The sequence below is a fragment of the Malaclemys terrapin genome, chromosome 9, assembly GCF_027887155.1.
Source record: "Malaclemys terrapin pileata isolate rMalTer1 chromosome 9, rMalTer1.hap1, whole genome shotgun sequence".
NCBI lineage: Eukaryota > Metazoa > Chordata > Testudines > Emydidae > Malaclemys > Malaclemys terrapin.
In genome coordinates this window covers 45,144,985-45,163,442 of record NC_071513.1, presented here as the reverse complement: position 1 = coordinate 45,163,442, position 18,458 = coordinate 45,144,985, and the positions used below count along the sequence as shown (strand labels likewise).

General features: G+C 49.7%; 2 protein-coding genes across 4 annotated transcripts in view; one reads left to right on the top strand and one right to left on the bottom strand.

The window, feature by feature from the left end:
• The window catches only part of LOC128843160 (uncharacterized), a 56,643-nt gene that overhangs the window by 18,677 nt on the left and 19,508 nt on the right, over window positions 1-18,458 (bottom strand). The window contains exon 2 of the mRNA XM_054039754.1: window positions 608-940. Coding sequence (XP_053895729.1) covers window positions 608-940 — 333 coding nt within the window. The remainder of the gene's footprint in view (window positions 1-607; window positions 941-18,458) is intronic.
• Window positions 668-18,458, top strand: part of MID2 (midline 2) — a 432,473-nt gene continuing 414,682 nt past the window's right edge. Inside the window, exon 1 of one of the 3 annotated variants that reach the window (XM_054039814.1) lies at window positions 668-758. The gene's annotated coding sequence lies outside the window, so the exon portion shown is untranslated. Of the gene's footprint in view, window positions 759-1,239; window positions 1,305-18,458 lie in introns of those variants that run through there. The other 2 variants (XM_054039809.1, XM_054039813.1) reach the window with 2 other exon arrangements.

Genomic DNA, 18,458 nt, shown 5'->3' with positions numbered 1-18,458 from the left:
ATGCTATATTAAATGTCAGCTTAGTTAAGGCTAGGGCTGCTCTCCAAAGCTGTGGGGAAGGTGAGGCAGGAGATTACAGAAGAACTACACCAGCCTTTGCTAAAGTGTTGGAAGAGCCGGGGAGGGTGAATCCCAGCTCTAGGCCCTTCACAGCACATGGATGGAGGGGAGTGTCAGACTGGCTTCACTAGCTTGAAGCAGGGCTCAGCTTGCCAAAGCTTGGAGACCCCAGCTCCCGACGCTGGGAGCGGCAGGGACCGGCTGTCTCCCTGCCCAAGGCAGGTAGCAGCTTAGGGCTGGGCTCTGTCATTTGCCGCGGGCCGGGCGCCGCTCTCCGCCCTGAGGAAGGCTGTTGGTAGGGTGACCAGATGTCCCGATTTTATAGGGACAGTCCCGATTTGGGGGTCTTTTTCTTATATAGGCTCCTATTACCCCCTCCCCCTGTCCCGATTTTTCCCATTTGCTGTCTGGTCACCCTAGCTGTTGGGCATGGGGAGACCTGGGTGCGGGGCTGGAGGCGGGAGCAGCTCAGACCCGGCAGGAACAGGCTTCCTTGGCCGGGAACCTCCCGCCGGCTTGCAGTCCGGGCGGCTCCGTGTGCCCTTACCTGCGGGGAGCGGAGCCGGGGAGGCGGGGCAGGAGGCGGCGCGGCTCTGCCCTGCCTCCCCGCTCGTCACCGCTCGCTCCCCGGCCGGCGCTGTGTCTTCTGCGCCTCCAAGATGAGCGGGCAGCGGCGAGGCGGCTGCCGGAACCCGCTGGTAGGTGGGAGCCGGAGCCCGCCCGCCCGGGCACGGCGCGCTGGGGGATGGACTGCCGGGCTGCCCTGGGGTGGGGCGGCGAAGCCTGGCGCCAGCAAGGGGCTGGCCAGGCAGGTCCGTGTCCCTGCTGCTCTCTGGGCGCTGGGCGGGCTGGGGTGGAACTTGGTGCACGCTGCGCGCCGCTGGTGGGAAGGGAAGGGGTTAATGGTGTTTGTCTCCAAGGGGAAGGAGGTCGTTTGATGTTGGAATAGGGGCGTGTGTGAAGCACCCCCCCCCCCCCAACTGGCTTCCCAGGGGAGCTCTTAGCCCAGGGCCTGGCTTGTTTGTTTGGCAGAGGGCGAGCAACTGGCGCAAACAGCAGCTTGTTGTGAGGGAGTTGATGCGAAACCCGATCCCTGTTCCTGGCAGGGCAGCGTCCTTGCAGTTTGGGGTAGGAGTGCGCTTCCTACTACCAGCCCTGGCCTGGTCCTGACGTTGAAAGGTGGCTGGGGGAGAGCAAATCCACCGTGCAATGCACGGCTCCCCCAGCATGGGCAGAATTAGCAGGTCAGAGTCCCGCGCTTCTCCCGTCTTGTTTCCTACAAAGCAAGGCTTTTCTAACTGCCAAGTGTGTCTGCCCTAGTGGGGCAGATATATTAGTTAGTACTGCCAGTGCTTCGCAGCTTGTTCCCTTCCAAAGCAGGAAGTTAGGTGCCTTGAGTCCATCCTTAACTCCGGCTAATATCAGCTGAAGGAAGAATCCCCCCTCTCCCCTTTTCCTTTCCAGGTCTCCCTGCTGACTCTGAACAGTTACAGTTCAAACATCGATTTATTTACTAGTAGCTTTTCTGAACTTGTCACTTGCTGGGCTCCGCTACCTACCCCCCAGCTTGGTACATGCTCCTGGTCCTGTATTAATACATAATAATTAATAATAGTCTCTCTCCAGTCTGACTTTGCAGGCTGGGTGGTGGCCTTTCCCTCTTTAAGTCTAGAGACTAAATTTTCAGTAATCATGTTTCAGTTTCAAGCTTCCCTTCTGGTCAGCAGGGTGCAAATGCTGTAGGCTTGCTCCAGTCTGATCTTGTTGCTAACAGAGCTATACAGCTTTAGTGGCCATAAAGTTTAGTTAAATGGGAGTTAAGAGATAATGGGTTTCTTGTTATTTAGACAGCTCTCCTCTGAAATCAAAGGCAGAGCTAGGGAAGTGCACACATAAGGACAATAATAATGCTAATTTGTCAGTTTTGAGCGGTGAGGTCTGAGAGAGTGGCTGGTATTTGAAAGAATGTTTTGCTATTGTTTTTTTATTGACTTTCTGCTTTTACTGAGGTGATCACTGGCTTTGAAATGTAGCATATTATGGTTGAATGTCTACCTTGTCAGATATTCAAATGTGTCTGAGTTAGCATTATTTTAATTCCTAGTTTTCAAGCCTTACTCATAGCTTTTGGAAGCACAATGTGCATCACCCGTGTAGTTTATGACTATAATACATATATTTATGCATGCAGCTGCAGTGGTTCAGGTGCTTAATGGCAGCTCTGGCAAATGCGGTGGGGGGATTTGGGATACATGTCTTGGTTTCTCACAGTTCTCTCAAGTCTGAGTGTGTTGATGGGTTAAGCACTGCCTGTTCCCTGTGGTCGTGGGTGTGATGCCTCCGCCCCATGGAAAATGAATTCTGAATCCTTGATTCAGTCATTGTTCGATAATGATTCAAACTAGAAAGTCCCCATCCAAGGAGCTGCCACAGCTTAGACAGACTGGTAGCCTGTACCCACTACAGCTCTGCAAGGCACAGTTGCTGTGTGTTTCTAGCCTAGGGTGACCAGACAGCAAGTGTGAAAAATCGGGACAGGGGGTGGGGGGTAATAGAAGCCTATATAAGAAAAAGCCCCAAATATCGGGACTGTCCCTATAAAATCGGGATATCTGGTCACCCTATTCTAGCCAGTGTGTTGTTTTTACCCATGAGCAGCGAGGTCAGTGGTGGGCAGCATGCTGGGAATTTGGAGTGCAGTGCCAATTGCTTGTATTGGGGACTGAGATGTGTTGGGCACAGGTTTGAGCAGCTCCTTTATCCTATGAATAATATTAAACACCCCCTTCCTTCTCGCTACTTTAAAATAACCCAAGTACCCCTGTCTATAGATAGCACTGATGTCCTGCTCATGAACGGGGAGGCAAGAATGTCACCTGATGTAGATGATGACAGACAAATTTGAGGACAGGCTGCTCACCACTGCGGCTGCCATATTTCCTGTTTGCTGTGCCTGTCACTGCTGCCCATAACTTGTTAGGAATCTGCTTGTGTTGCTTTCCCTTTTCTTTTCCTTTTAATGAATAAATAATAAACACACTCAGAAATGAAGAAAAGCAACAACTTGCCTTGATGCAATAGAACAAAACACACAAGTGACTGGAACTGTGTGTACAATGAAGCTACAGGAAAGAGAGCAAGCAGGGTCAAGATCCCGAAGGAGGAAGTGCCTTTGGCAAAGGTCCGTTGCATGGAGTTAGGTGGTGGTTGCTCCCAGAGCCTTGGGTGTGCCTGATGTTTACAAACAATTACAGACCAGTCTGTGCCTGGAGGAGCCTTTTGCAGTGCCAAGGGAAAGCCGTGTGCACCCTGTATGTGCTGAAAGTTACCCTGCCTGGTTTGTAAACATTGCTCTTCTGAAGCTACTGCTGCTGCTGATAAATTCCATCCACTGAAATAGACCACTTGCATTAATAATGGGAGCCGACAGCATCCCTGACAGAGGCACAACATGTTAAGTGACTGCTAACTGTTATGTGTGCAGACAGACATACATGTGCGTTAAGATAGGGGAGGTACAGTTTCTGAGAGTGCACATGATTGGCTTCTGACAATTAAAAACATACTGTCACTTTAAATCACCCTCTGTTCAGGGTTGAATCACTTTCCCAAATGTATATATTTTTACCCTTAAAGTTTGGCCTGATTTTTAGGTTTGTTTTAGTTGATGTTTCTGCCCCCTGTTGGGTGTTCCTCAGTCAGTTCTGAGATGACTGTGTTCTGTTTAACCTGGCAAGTCTTGGGCAGAGGTGATGAGAATTGTCCCAATGGTGCATTTCCCAGTGACAGCGCTTTCAAAAAGGGCTCATGACTGCTAAGATTAAGTGCCTTGGTTTTCAGTTCCAAGGGAAGCCAAGGATGACGGGTGACCAGCCCCTCTGGAAATGTGTGTGTCCCCAGTCGAGCACTTGAAACCATTCTTTTTTAAAAAAAGTGACTGTACCCTGTCCCTTAGGGGTTGGTCTGCTCTAGTGGGATAAGTCTGTGCTATTCCCTGCAATATTGCACTATGGCAAGGAATAAAGGGACTCTTTGGGACAGAAGCCATTTAAGGCTGAGTTCTACTCATGTAATTCTGTGGTACAGGCTTAGATCTGCATATTGAACTGCTGTGTACTGATGCCACTGAACTCACGGCTTAAATGGTCCCAAATGGCAAGCCTGAAGGCCAGTTAGCAGCTGCAGTCTTCTTCTGTGATATTTAAAACCTTGTTCTCCCCCTTAAAAGAAAAAAAAAAACCTGGGTTGGTTTTGATCTGGATTTCAACCCCCCAAGTTGAGGAGTGTCCGGATCTGGGGGTTTGGTTGGGCTCCCAAGCTGAGATTCGGGCCCAGCGCTGCTCATTTTGCTTGCCAGGTCCCTTGTAGCCAGCTGAGTGGGAATGATTGTCAGCAGCGCTGCTTTGGCTTTCAGTCTCCTTAGAGCTTTCGGCACTGTGTGTGTACCTGCCAAAACACAACTGCTGTGCCTAGCCCTAGGAACCCTCTCGGCCAGAGAGAACACCCTTGCTTGGGTTTGAAGTCACCCCATATTCTGATTAATCCTGGAGCTCAGATGCTGGGGACTGTGCCCCTGCCCTCCCCCAGCTTTGTAGAGCACTCTGCTTCACAGCCACTGGTGTAAAGTTGGCTGCTTTTTATTATTTTTTCCCCGAGAACAGTTGTACGTTACGGCTTAATGAGAATGGTTTAGTGTCATCTATTATAAATGAGTAACTCTGTTAGTTGCACTGATTAATGAGCAGAATACACAGTAGGGAAGGAAACTACTGACCTTATTGGACCTTCTGTTCAGGTTATTTACTTTAGGGTTACCATATTTCAGCAAGCAAAAAAGAGGACGGGAGGAGCCCCGCCCTAAGCCCGCCCCTGTCCTGCCCTAGCCCCGCCCCTGCCCCTCCCACTTCCCGCCCCCCTCAGAACTCCCAACCCTCCCCCTGCTCCTTGTCCCCTGACTAACCCCTCCTGGGACCCCTGCCCCTAACTGCCCCCCAGGACTCCACCCCCTACCTAAGCCTCCCTGCCTCTTGTCCCCTGACTGCCCCCTCCTGAGACCCTCCCCCCATCCTAACTGGCCCCCTAGAACCCTACCCCCTACCTGTCCCTTGACTGCCCCAACCCTTTTCCACATCCCCAGACAGAGCCCTGGGACTCCCACGCCCCATCCAACCACTCCCCATCCCCTGATAGCCCCCCCAGAACTCCCGACCCATCTAAACCCCTCTGCTCCCTGTCCCCTGACTGCTCCGATCCCTCTCCCCACCGCTGCCCCCTGACAGCCCCCCCCAAACTTCCAACCCCCCCCCCTCCTTGTCCCCTGACACCCTCCTGGGACCCCTGCTCTTAACTGCCCTCCAGAACCCCACCCCCTATTTATGTACAGGCGTGACTACCTGCCCTTTCCTGGTTACTATACGCGGCCAGTCTGCATCCACATCCAGTAGTTAAAAAAAAAAAATAAACTAATAATTTAAATTGGAATTTCATCCATTAATAAGTATTTATTATATAGTTAAAACCATTCTATTGAAGGGCAGATATTAAATAACACTAAATATGTTAATGTTCAAAACAATATTAAAAATTTGAAAATTTAGAGCATGGAAACCAAAATAGCTAAAATTTAGTTTTGGCAAGATACACGGAATGGAAACTCCGGGATCTTTACCTGTCACTGAATATAGCCATCATACCAATAGTGGAATATAAAACAAGTCTACATATACTGTCCTTAAAATTTTTACTTCTGTCCATTCCCAATAATTGTAACAAATCATTATTACCTTCACTCCACTTGCCACGCGCCCCAAGCACAAAACCAAAGAAGTGGATATTTTTACCTCCCGTTAAGTTTTTAATTTCTTCCTCTAACTCAAGATAATAAGCCACCTTCTCACTGTGGGCTTGTTCCAAACTTCCGGCATTATCCTCCCATCGCACTGTAACATCAACCACCACTGCTGTATCTCCTTTTATAAATATAATATCCGGCTTTCTTAACTCACCCTTACTATTTCTCAAATGGGGCTCTATCATTGCCTTCCACCCTAATTTACCAACCTTATCTACAACTGCAGCCACTACTCTATTATGCCTTTTTATCCTAGCATTCTTAGTCTTATAACATTGTCCTGAGATATGGGGAACAGTCTCCCGCACTTTACCGCACCATCTACAAAGAGCATTCACACCTCCTCTTCCTCTTGCTAATGTCTCCCTAGTAGGATAAATATTTGCCCTAAGCTGCAATGCTGCGATATACGCTGACGATTTAACTTTACTAGAGTTTCTAAAAATCGAATTACTAATTAAATCATTTTTAAAATATTTTATCCCTATTCCCTGACATCTCAGTTCCGACCATCTTAAAAATTCCTCTTCCCTCCATTTCTTGGGATGAGATGTTACTGCACTAAATGACAATATTTTATCCACAAGATTTTCTCCCGCATATAGATAAGATAGGTCCATCCAATCATCTCTCGAGACAATATGTCTCCTCCATTTACGAATTAACATATTTGGGATTTGCACACTAAACTTAGTGAGAGCTAAACCACCATCCCTACCTCTAGAATAAAATATCCCATCTGTGGTACACTGAGGTAAATGTAAAATCTCTTTAACTATTTTTCTAACTAACACATCAAGATCGTCTAAAAGATTAAAAGGGGGTTCTATTAAAAGAAGATTATAAAATAGCTTCGGTAAGATAAAAGCTTATGCTCCCAATACTTCTGTTAGTCTCAAAGGTGCCACAGGACCCTCTGTTGCTTCGGTAAGATGTATGTCTGTAAAATTAATATTTTTTGGGCCGGTTTTAATGGGGCCTTAATTAAATTCTCACTCCAATCTTTCAATTTTTCTTTAAGTACCGGTCCCCCTACACCTATCCAGGGATCTATTCTAGCCCCTAAATATTTTTCAAAATCCCCTGGTTGAACATATTCAATCTTCTCTGACCCTATCTGCCAATTATCCTTAGGATTAACTACATAGGTTTTATGTTTAGTTAAAATATGAAAGCCTTTCGTTTTCTTCACATTAACAGAGAGATTAGTATTTTTACAAAACTCCTCTAAGATACCCAAATATTTGATCATTCCTTTATATGAGCTACTTAAAATTGCCACATCATCGGCAAAAGCCAATGACGTGACACTATTACCCTTAACATAAAAACCACTTCCTTCTACTTCTAATCTAGTTAAAAGGGGATCCATAGCAATATTAAACAAAGTTGGGGACAACGGGTCACCCTGCTTGACCCCCCTCCTAATTAAAATAGACTCAGTAGCTTCATCACCCACCCATACCCTAGTTGTGCAATTATCATAAAGGTCCCTAATAATATCTATAAAATGTTCATCTATACCAAATCTTCTCAACCCGGCTATTATATGTCCGTGTCCCACAGAATCAAATGCTTTAGCCAGATCTACGAACACTATTGCAATTTCATTCCCATTTCGTTTAGCCCCTTTAATCAAATTATCTAATATAGCAATATTTTCCTCACACCCAGGGGCGGATATAAACCCTTTTTGTCTACTACATATCTTAACTGTTTTCACCAGTCTTTTTGCTAATATTTTGGTATAGATTCTAATCCAAACTGACCCAATTGTCAATGGTCTCCAAGATGTTAACTTCTTCATTTCCTCCTCATCTTGTGTCTTTGGTATTAAAATCGTTCTATTTTTCTTAAATTCATCTGGTACCTGTCTATTTAGAAACCATATATTAAAAATTTTTGTAAGTATTAAGGAGTCTAAATTAAAAATATCCCACAAATTGCTCACTTTTACTTTATCTGGGCCAGGAGCACTATCTTTTCTTATTTCTGTTAAAGCTATTCTAATCTCATCCACAGAGATCGGACTCATTAATATATCATTATCCGCATTCTCTGTGGATGATGGCCACCCTATCATATTACCATGTCCAATTGTTCCCAAAATATTTACATAGTATTCCTCAATTTCTTTCATAGGGATAGCACACTTAGCCTTATCTGGCTCTCCCATTATAATGCGAGTCAATCTTCTTCTATCCTTATCAAATAATTGTTGATAAAATTTATACTTAGCTTTCTTTGTAGCATATCTCCTAATTGCATTAAATTGCTTCCTTCTCCCCTCCTTTCTCATCTTTCCTTTTCCTTTATTCCTCAACTCTATTTGACTTTCATTTCTAGGGTCCTGTCCCTCTACTAATGAATAACATAATTTTTCCAACATTGCCCATCCGAGAGCTTTTGTTAAATCCTCCTTTAATAATCCTTCAATTTCCCCTAAACTATTTATTATTTCTCTTCCCTCCCTACTTTGTTTTCCCCGTTTACATATTTTCTCCACTAAATCCACTTCTGGATGTCCTTTTAGTGGGAAAATCCTCTCTCTTGGGGGCGGAATTTCTAATATATTTACTCTAATGTCCTCTACCTCAGTCACTTCCTCCCTATCTCCTGTTACCACTAACTTCTTCTTTGCTAATTCTCGTCTTTTATCTGATATTTGTTTATTCGTTTTGGTCCTCATCTCGCTCTCAATACATTTATTTATAGTCCTTTTCCCAATATATTTCCTTTCCAACTGTATAAGCTGCGCAACCTCATCTTTGGTCCATATACGAGATCTCTTTGATCTTACTTTTAGCAGCCATATCTTCTTTTCTTTGCTCATTCCTCACAGCAGGGTGTCTATGTCTACAGTGTTGGCTCAATCCAGATCTAGTATGAAAACCAAGCCCACAGACCGAGCACGTATGGCTCTTCATTGGGGTATCCACCTTCTTGGGTATGCACTTGGGGTAATGGCAAGCTATATTATGATATTGAGAAGATTTTCCACATTTACTACATACAACTCGTATGGCTTTACTTTTATGAACCACATTAATGTGTTTGGCCCATTTACCAAATGTTGGTAATATCTGGGGACATATTGGACAATTAAAACTATCAACGGGATACTCTAAATAAAAAACCCCATCCTTCCACGAACTACTTTCTAATATATTTATATTACTACCAGTACTGTTAAGATCCTTATTACGATCCCTATTAAAATCAGTACTTGGTCTAAAACTATTTAATACACTAGACCCATTAACTAAATGAGCATTAAGATATCCCGATTCCCTAACATATGGATCATCAAATGTACTTAAATACTTAAAATCTGGATTAAAACTGTCCATAGTTAAATCATTAAAAGTGTCCCTTGTAAAAACCATCGGTAAGATAGATAAAATCTCCTCACCATGATCATCACAAACATTCTCCTCTACCTCCTCTCCATGCTCCACTGGGAGGACTTGATTCTCACTCTCATGCTCATGAGACTTCATTATAGTCCACACCATTTTATCCATTGGTCCAGCGACCCTGATCACACCCCTAATATATTTAACACTGTCAGCCGGGGCATCAAAGCCAACAGCGGGGGTGTTATTAACCCGGTCCAGCGCCAATCCGGTATAAAAATATAAATTACTTTTTTCCATATCTAAAAGATTTACCCTTCTCAGGGGGAAACTAACCCTTTCCAGGGGGAAACTAACCCGTACCTGGGGGAAACTTACCCTTTCCAGGGGGAAACTAACCCGTGCCTGGGGGAGACTACCCTTACCAGGGGGAATCTAACCCTTACCAGGGGGAGTCAACCCGTACCTGGGGGAGGCTACCCTTACCAGGGGGGCATCCATGTGGCACCATATGGGGCTGCCCAACCCCGTCCCACACCCCACTGAATGTGGGATGTGGGTTCGTCCTCCGCAATCCGCCTGGCTATCCAAGCCAGTTACCGACTCTCACCACGAGGAGGTAGCGGTTGGACTTGCAATCCAGAGGCTTTCCTCAAAGAGGGGTCCCAAACAGCATAATGTCGAACTCTAACGGGCGTGTGAGAAAAGGCTCAGATCTTGGTAGGGGTTGCCCCTATTGACCGGGCTCACGCCCACCCCCACCTCACCGATAACCCATTCTCTCACTACCCTCAGGCAATGTTTCCGTCCAAGCCCGACAGCTGAGAGGGTCCAGAGACGCATGGAGAGCCATTAAGAGAGCCTCCCTGTTCCTTGTCCCCTAACTGCCCCCTCCTGAGACCCCCCCCACCCTATCTGCCCCCCTGGACCCTACCCCCTACCTGTACCCTGACTGCCCAAAACCTTATCCACACACCCCCAGAAAGCCCCCCACACACTCCCGAACCCCCCCCACACGCTCCCTGTCTCTTGACTGCCCCCTCCAGAACCTCCCTGCCCCTTCTCCGACCCCTTGGCCCCCTTACTCTGCCGCTCAGACCAGCGTGCTGGGAGGAGGAGCTCCAGACTGCCCGTGCGAACGGCCGGCTGGTGATCTGCGAATGCAGGGAGGGAGGGAGGGAGTGCTCTCAGCTGCAGGGGAGAGGAGGGGGAAGTGGAGGAGGGGGCTCTCTCTGGCTGTCGGTGCCCCATGTAAGTGGCACCATCCGGCCGGCTGCCCTGTCAGCCGCGCACTCTCTGCATGGGGCGGGGGGGGGAGTCCGGACATTTACAAATTCCCCCCGGACGCTATTTTTAACTCTAAAAGCTGGACATGTCTGGGAGAATCCGGACGAATGGTAACGCTAATTTACTTGGTTGCTGCGTCTTGTTCATGTAGTGACAACACTGGGTTGGAACTTGCGGTCCCAAGAACACCGGCGAAGATTGGTTATTTAGGGAAAAATTCTAGCACTTGTGTGAGGCTGAAATACCCATATTGTGCTTTGTGCTACACCACTGCTGGGCTGTGAAGAATCCCCACGCCAAAGCGAAGTTCCCTGGGCTGGACAGATCTTGGGAATGGAATGTCTCAGCCCTTGAATCAGATACCAGCTTCCTGTTTTCCCAAGTGTGGCTGTTAGCAAATGTGAAAAGGAACTCCTTTGCCAGCGGCCTAGAACGTATTTTTGTCCCTCTCCGGCTGTGGAGGAGGAAGCGGAACAAGGCCTTAGCCCATGCACACTTCATTCAAGAAAGCGATATGCTCTAAGCACTGCAAACACTCCCTGCGCTGTGTCAGGACTGGCGTGTGGGGCAGGAGGGGTTGGGGCCTTGGCCAGCTTTAGTAAAATGTATCTCACTTGTTGGCTTTAAGATCCCCCACCGTGTGCACTCCTTGGTCCCTCACCGAGCCCCTAGGAGTGAGGGGCAGGCTGGGGAGTACAGGAGAACTCCTGCATGGCTGGATGTACTGGCTCCTCTCAGGAAATACACCAGGGAGTGATCACTGAATACAATAGCTGAGCAGGGGTCTCCCAGCTCAGATTTCCCTCTGCGGGGCTTGTAGCCATCCCTAGTTAGGTGCTGCTTGCACCCTGCCCCTGCTCAGCCCGTCTCTCTTCTCTCCCATCTACTTTTTGGCCTGTCTCTTCCTAGTGCGTTTGCTGCCCCCACTGGGGCAGTGGGGGTGGCACGGCGGGGGAGGGGGACAGAGAGCCCTGGGCTGGCAGCTCCTGTGGACAACTCCCCTAGAGACCCTCGGGAGCCAAGAGGGTAGGCAGGTGGCTTTGAAGGAGCATGCGGGCAGATCCACTGGCTTTACCTGCAGCCATGGGGGAGGAGGGATGGATCTGGGGCCCTGCAGCCCTCCCTGTCCCTCTCCCTTGCCCTCTTCCCCAGCCTGGCTTAGTGCCTCCGAGCGCTGCAGGTTTTTGTGGTGTTACGTGATATGTGTAAATGCCACAATCTTGTCCTGTGTTGCATGTGTGCAGGGAAGAGTAGCGGGATATGGAGCTCATGCTCCCTTGGGCATCAGGCTGGGGTCCTGCTGCTGCATCCAGCGATGTTCGCCTGCCTGAAGGCATGAGGAGGTGACCAGTTCTCAACTCCTCTCGGGCAGCAGGTTTTGGGGAGGGGGCTGCACACTGCTCTGCTTTAGGGCGTCAGAAAGGAGTACGGCTGAGTACACTGCCCCCTGTCCCCCGGGGCCCCATAGCCCTGAATGGCTCAGGGCCTCGGCTCAGTGCTCCATCTCTGCTACTGCCTTGCAGCCCCTCACCTTGGTCAAAGCAGAATCTTGCTAAAACGCCCACCCTTTTTACATCCGGTATTTAAAATAAACTCCCCCAAGGTTGAACTGCCTCCGGGGAGGAGAAAACCGAGTGAGCTGGCAGGAGACAGCAGGTCTCCAGTGACTAATTTTTCCAATCTCTTCCCCCCCCCGCCCCGCACTTTTGTGTTTAAATGGTCTGTGTCCAATCCCGGCCTGCTGGCCCCAGCACTGCACCGGCCTTGCGATTGGGACTGCACACGCTTGGCGAAGTGATCAGAACGGTCATCTGCTTGCACTGTAACTGCTGCAAGCTCCTCGGGGTCTGCTGCAGAAATGCATGGCGTTTGCTCCGTGCTGCTGCATTGCAGCCCATGTCCCTATTTTTATCTCCCCTCTGCAGCATTGGAGGCAGCACTGTCACCAGGGCGGGGATGGACCACAGTCAGCCTCCTGCTTCACTAACAAATCCCCCCTGCTCCGGGGAACCATTCCAAACCATGGCAGTGTAGGATGTGATAGCTCCTTAGGGAGTGGGTGGGGGCTACTGTCCATGTGGGATCGCAGACCCTTCTCTCACCAGCCTGGGTGCCTTAGGGATTTTGAGGCATGCAGTAAAGAAGAGCGGCTAGTGCTGCTGCTGGGATGGGGGCAGGAGAAGCTGAAGCAAAGGCTTGGTCCCTCACAGCTTGTGGGGGTGCAGGCTGTGGGCAAGGGGCTGTGCCCTTCTTTGCTCCTTTGGGATGTGGGAGGGTGAAGGGTTCGGTGTATTGCTTTTCTTCCCCTCCGAAAGCCGTCTCTTCCTTGCTTGTGCTGGAGGACTCCTTGGGGGTCTGGGATGTGCCTTGTGAACAATCCCCCCCGCCTGCCTGGGTCCAGGCTGCCCAATGGAGGTCCTTTCTTCCAAATGCTGCTAGTCAGAGGTGCGACCCAGCGAACACAACTGATAGTTCGGAGCAGGCTGCGGCTCTGATCCTGCCCAGACTCATGTATGTATTCTGGTGAAGGTGTGGGATGAGGCCTGCTGACCCCAGTGGGATTCCTTGTATGAGTCAAGCTGCCCATCACCCAACTCTTGCTGTAACTTTGTCAGTTCTCTGTCACCACAGTGTCTCCTAGAGTGGGCAGGGCCCAAGTATCCAACCTTTTGGGTTTTAAACTACTTTAAGAATCAGAGAAGGGCACAAGACCAATATATTCCCCCTTTGCAGGCCCCTTTTGTGACAAGATCATCTTTCTCATTAGTACTGCTTTTGCACAGAGGGGCTCTGCCTCTTTCCCGCCATCCCAGTGTTACATCTGGTAATATGATCAAGGCACGCTACGCTACGGTGTGTAAGTGGCCTCTGTTGATAAGGCAGGGCATGGGGTGAAGAGGGATGATTATAATGGCCAAGTCCCACGGGGAAAGGTTGAGACTGCTGATCTATGTTCAAGCAGGCTTGGAGAGATTCCAGATGCATCTGGTTTTTCGGCCGAGTGGTGAGGAAATCTGGGGGATTGCTCTTTAGCTAGACTGCTTCCTCCCTAGCAATGGTGTGCAGTGTGACTATGAAGTGAGTGGCCATGTGAGCCCTTTCCCCAGGAGCATTGCCGCTGGATGCCATGAGCAGTGTGACAGAACATACTGCTTATCACTTTCCTGTGTAATTATTTATGGGTGTGGAAAACGCGTACTTGATCAAAGGCAGAGGCTGCCTCCTGGTCTCAAGCCGTTAGGGGTTCTCTGTTTGCGCCCTGTTCTCCGTTTAAACTGGGACAGGAGTGTGACCATCCGTCATGTTTTGGTCCAACACTGAGCCAAGAGGAGTCTCCGAATAGGCAGCAAATGTTACTTAAGGGAGCTGGAGAGTATTTCCCAATAAAACCCACATTTATTATTTAAAATTGCGCTAACTAGGATGTGGCCAGAGGGAAAGACGTGCTCAGCATACTATGGCAAGCAACCAGGCTTAATAAACGGATGTCCGTTCTCCCCCACCTGCTGCATTTCTGGTGTAGGGATCGGTAAACAACTGCCAAGTGCTTGAAGGGAAATAAAATCAGGCTCTGCTTGAAGAATATCAAAGGAGCATGCTCAAAACATGGAGTGTAGGGTGTGCTTATTGTATGCTCTTCCCCAGCATCTTGCATATTCTGGACCTGATCTTGCAGTCCTTTCTTAGGCAAAACTCCCATTGTGGATTGGGACTTTTATATTCACCCATGCAAATTAATGGCAAAACTCGCTCTCTCCTCCAAAACCTCCAAGTAAGTTGGACTCTTAAAAAGTCTGCTGAAGCCACTCTGAGCACACATGCCCCTGAAGTTAGCATGAGTTCTAGGGTTGAGGATAGGACTCAGCATTGGAGAGCAGAGGGGTGAAGCCCAATAGATCATAAAAAGGGGGAAAGTGTTACTTTCCCCATCTGTGATGCCAGGGTAAAAACGATGGTTATCTGTAGAGTGGTTTGAAATTCTCACCTGAAACAGGCTATACAATTTATTATTATTGCTAGAATTCATGTTGAATAGTGACATTAATCAGTAGAAAGAACAGGAGTACTTGTGGCACCTTAGAGACTAACAAATTTGTTAGTCTCTAAGGTGCCACAAGTACTCCTGTTCTTTTTGCGGATACAGACTAACACGGCTGCTACTCTGAAATTAATCAGTAGGTCTATTTATTTATTTCTTATATTACAGACACAGTAACTAGATCACATTAAGGGTAATGGCCTAGGAAAATTTCATTTAAATCCAGTGTTGAGCTAGTTGAGCAAACCAAAGCAAAAAAACCCAAAAGTCTTAACTTCTGTTAGCAAGCAGAAGTGTTATAATGGCAAGTTTCAGCACCAGTATAATAAATGCAGACTGGGAGAAAAGCTGCATGGAAGTAAACATAAAAGATGCTAAAAAGATGCACTCCTCCTGCAGCCTCCTTCAGCAGCAAGTCAGAGATGCCAGGGACTAAATTAGCTTCTGTATTCTTCAAAGAGACACGGAGCGTATGAAATGTGTGTCATGGATAGATATCAAAACCACAACCAGATTTACTGGGATTCAACTGGGCTGATTAAAATTAGGCTGTTTAATTATGCTCAAGCACCTGAAACGCAGTGTGCTCTGGAGAGCAGTGGAGCTGCGAGTTAAGCTGTGACATTAGCGTAAACATGAAGCTATTAACCTGCTCTGCTGCGGGAAGGCTCCAGGTGCTAAGACAGGGCTGATGATGTCACTGCCTGATGTGGGTGCTCTGTGGCAAACCCACTTGATTTATTTGCCTCTCCTGGGGGGGTTCCCAGCTGTGTCCCCCAGGTGGGAGAGGCACACTTGAGGTCCTCGTGTTGCTGCTAAGTTACATTGCATTAGAATGCACGTTAGCTAGCACCGGGCAAGCATGCAGGCTCTGATGGTTCCAAAGGGGTCAGCACTGGCTCTACCCTGCCTCCATTGAGCTGTACCATTGTCTGTTGTAGGAGCAGAGTAAGGCTGACTCTGAGGGCATCTGAAACACCCTCTCTCTGCGTAGAACTGGCCCATTGTGCTTACAGTCCTGTGGCCTGGCCCCGGGTGCACTGCAGTTAACCACAAGGAGCTGAGGCAGTGTTAGGCACTGCAGGGCATGCTAGGGAACGTGTCTGAACTCAGGTAGTTTCCCTGTGAAGACGAGCCCTGATGGGTTGGCATTTGCCTTGCCAGTCACCTGCAGGCCATTCAGAAGGCACCGGATGCCGTTAACCAGCAACTTAACATCCAGCCAGAGGAGGGTGCCATAAACCCCACAGCACAACCAGGTCAGGGCAGTCCAGGCTCAGGAGGAAGCCAGAGGTTGCCCGTGAGCAGGCGACTGGAGAGCACAGCCTGGCAGCTGTCGGTGCAGGGAAGGCTGGGCACTAAGCAGCCCAAGAGCCAGGACAGGCAGGGAAGCATCTGGGTGCTTGTCGCTGGCAGGAGGCCAGCAGTAGGGTTACCATATTTCAGCAAGCAAAAAAGAGGACGGGAGGAGCCCCGCCCTAGCCCCGCCCCTGTCCTGCTCTAGCCCTGCCCCTGCCCCTTCCACTCCCTCCCACTTCCCGCCCCCCCTCAGAACCCTCAACCCTCCCCGAGCTCCTTGTCCCCTGACTGCCCCCTCCAGAGACCCTCCCCCCATCCTAACTGGCCCCCTAGCACCCTACCTGTACCCTGACTGCCCCATCCCTTATCCACACTCCCACCCCCAGACAGACCCCTGGGACTCCCACGCCCCATCCAACCACTCCCCACCCCCTGACAGCCCCCCCTGAACTCCTGATCCATCTAAACCCCTCTGCTCCCTGTCCCCTGACTGCTCCGATCCCTCTCCCCACCCCTGCCCCCTGACAGCCCCGCCCCCAGAACTCCCAACCCCCCCCCCCGCTCCTTGTCCCCTGACTGCCCCCTCCTGGGACCCCTGCTCCTAACTGACCTCCAGAACCCCACCCCCTACCTAAGCCTCCCTCTTCCTTGTCCCCTAACTGCCCCCTCCTAAGACCCCCCACACCCTAACTGCCCCCCAGGACCCTACCCCCTACCTGTACCCTGACTGCCCAAAACCTTATCTACACCCCCCTCAGAAAGCCCCCCCGAACTCCCGACTGCCCCCTCCAGAACCTCCCTGCCCCTTCTCCGACTCCCTGGCCCCCTTACCCTGCCGCTCGTCCCAGCACGCTGGGGAGCGGGGGAGGAGCTCCAGACTGCAGGAGGCGATCTGCGAATGCAGGGAGGGAGCGATCTCTGCTGCAGGGGAAGTGGAGGAGGGGCTCTCTCTGGCTGTCGGAGCCCCATGTAAGTGGCACCATCCGGCTGGCTGCCCTGTTAGCTGCGCACGCTCTGCATGGGGGGGGGGGGAAGTCTGGACATTTACAAATTCCCCCCCGATGCTATTTTTAGCTCAAAAAGCCGGACATGTCCAGGGGAATCCGGACGAATGGTAACCCTAGCCAGCAGCATTTCTGGCAACGGGGAAGCCCCAGGGGTGGGAGGTTCCCCTTGTACCCAGTACTGAACTGCCCCTAGGGCTGGGCTAGGGACTGCTGGCTTCTCTCTCATGGTGGGGCTGAGGGTATTTGCACCTGTTATTTCTGCAGCCTAGAAAAGCATCATCTGTTCCCTGCAGTGCGTGAGCATTAACGGGACCCCCGAAAAAGGAGCCTAGAGAGCCTGCTGCTGGGAGCACCTGCTGTGCACTGAGCAGGCTGCAGAGGGGGCCGCTGTGTCACGCAACACCCTGCAGCGGGGTGTGGACACCATGTTTGCTTAGAACATGGGGAGTGGTTTTCTCCTTAAGGGTCTCATGGCTCTTCACAGGGATGGATCAAGGGGTGGGGAGAGACACCTACCATAGGGCCTAAACCTGCTGCTGCTGTGTCCATAAAAAAGACGGGGAGTTGATCAGGGAGGTCCAGGGGCAGTGCCCCGAGGAAGAGCTCAGTCCCCTCCTGTGTCCTTTCTGCCACGTGGCAATGGCAGTGACCAGGGCTGTGTTCAGGATTGTGCAGGGACTGGTTAGAATAACCAGAATAAATGGCTCAAGATGACTTGGGGATACAAATACAATTTCTTTAGGGTACAAAACAAACCAGCTAAAACTAGTTAATTAGCGAATGGCTAATTCAGTCACCCAACTGGAAACTCCACTCCTTGATAGGTTAAAATGGGGCTAGATGGTTCAGGGGCCTGGAGCTGAGGCTCCTGGATGAAGCCGGCCAGCAGATGCCACTGGGTAAATAGAGGCAAGGTGGTTGTAGGGCAGAAATTCTCCTTGTCTGGTGTGTAGGCAATGCCAGTGAGACGTGGATGGATCTTTGTCATAGGGCTGCCTGCCAGGAGCGCCTTCTGTCAGCTGGCTGTGCGCTGCCTCAGTTTCCCCATTCAGAGTCCCTGAAACAGTCCAATTAGTCTTTCTTAAAAAAAAAAATAAACAAAAGGGAGATATACCTATCTCATAGAGCTGTAAGGGACCCCAAAAGGTCATCCAGTTCAGCCCCCTGCCTTCACTAACAGGACCAAGTACTGATTTTTGTCCCAGATCCCTAAGTGGCCCCCCTTAAGGATTGAACTCACAACCCTGGTTGAGCTAATGCTCAAACCACTGAGCTATCCCTCCCTTCCTTCTGAATGCCAATAGCCTGTGTGGGTTTAATTTATAACAAAAGCACGCGCCCACGCCCCCATAACAAGCCCCAACACCGTAGTCCTGTCAAAACATCAAATGCAGCCCTGGCTTCCCAGTCAGCCCTGGCACCCCTCACTATGCCCCAGCTCCTTTCCCCTTCCAACTGGAGTCCTGCCCCACTCTGCAACCCCACAGCCTCTCTGTTGGGAGCATCCCTTGCCCCCTCAGCCCTGTCATGGTTCCTTTGGGTCCAGGAAAGTGGTTAGT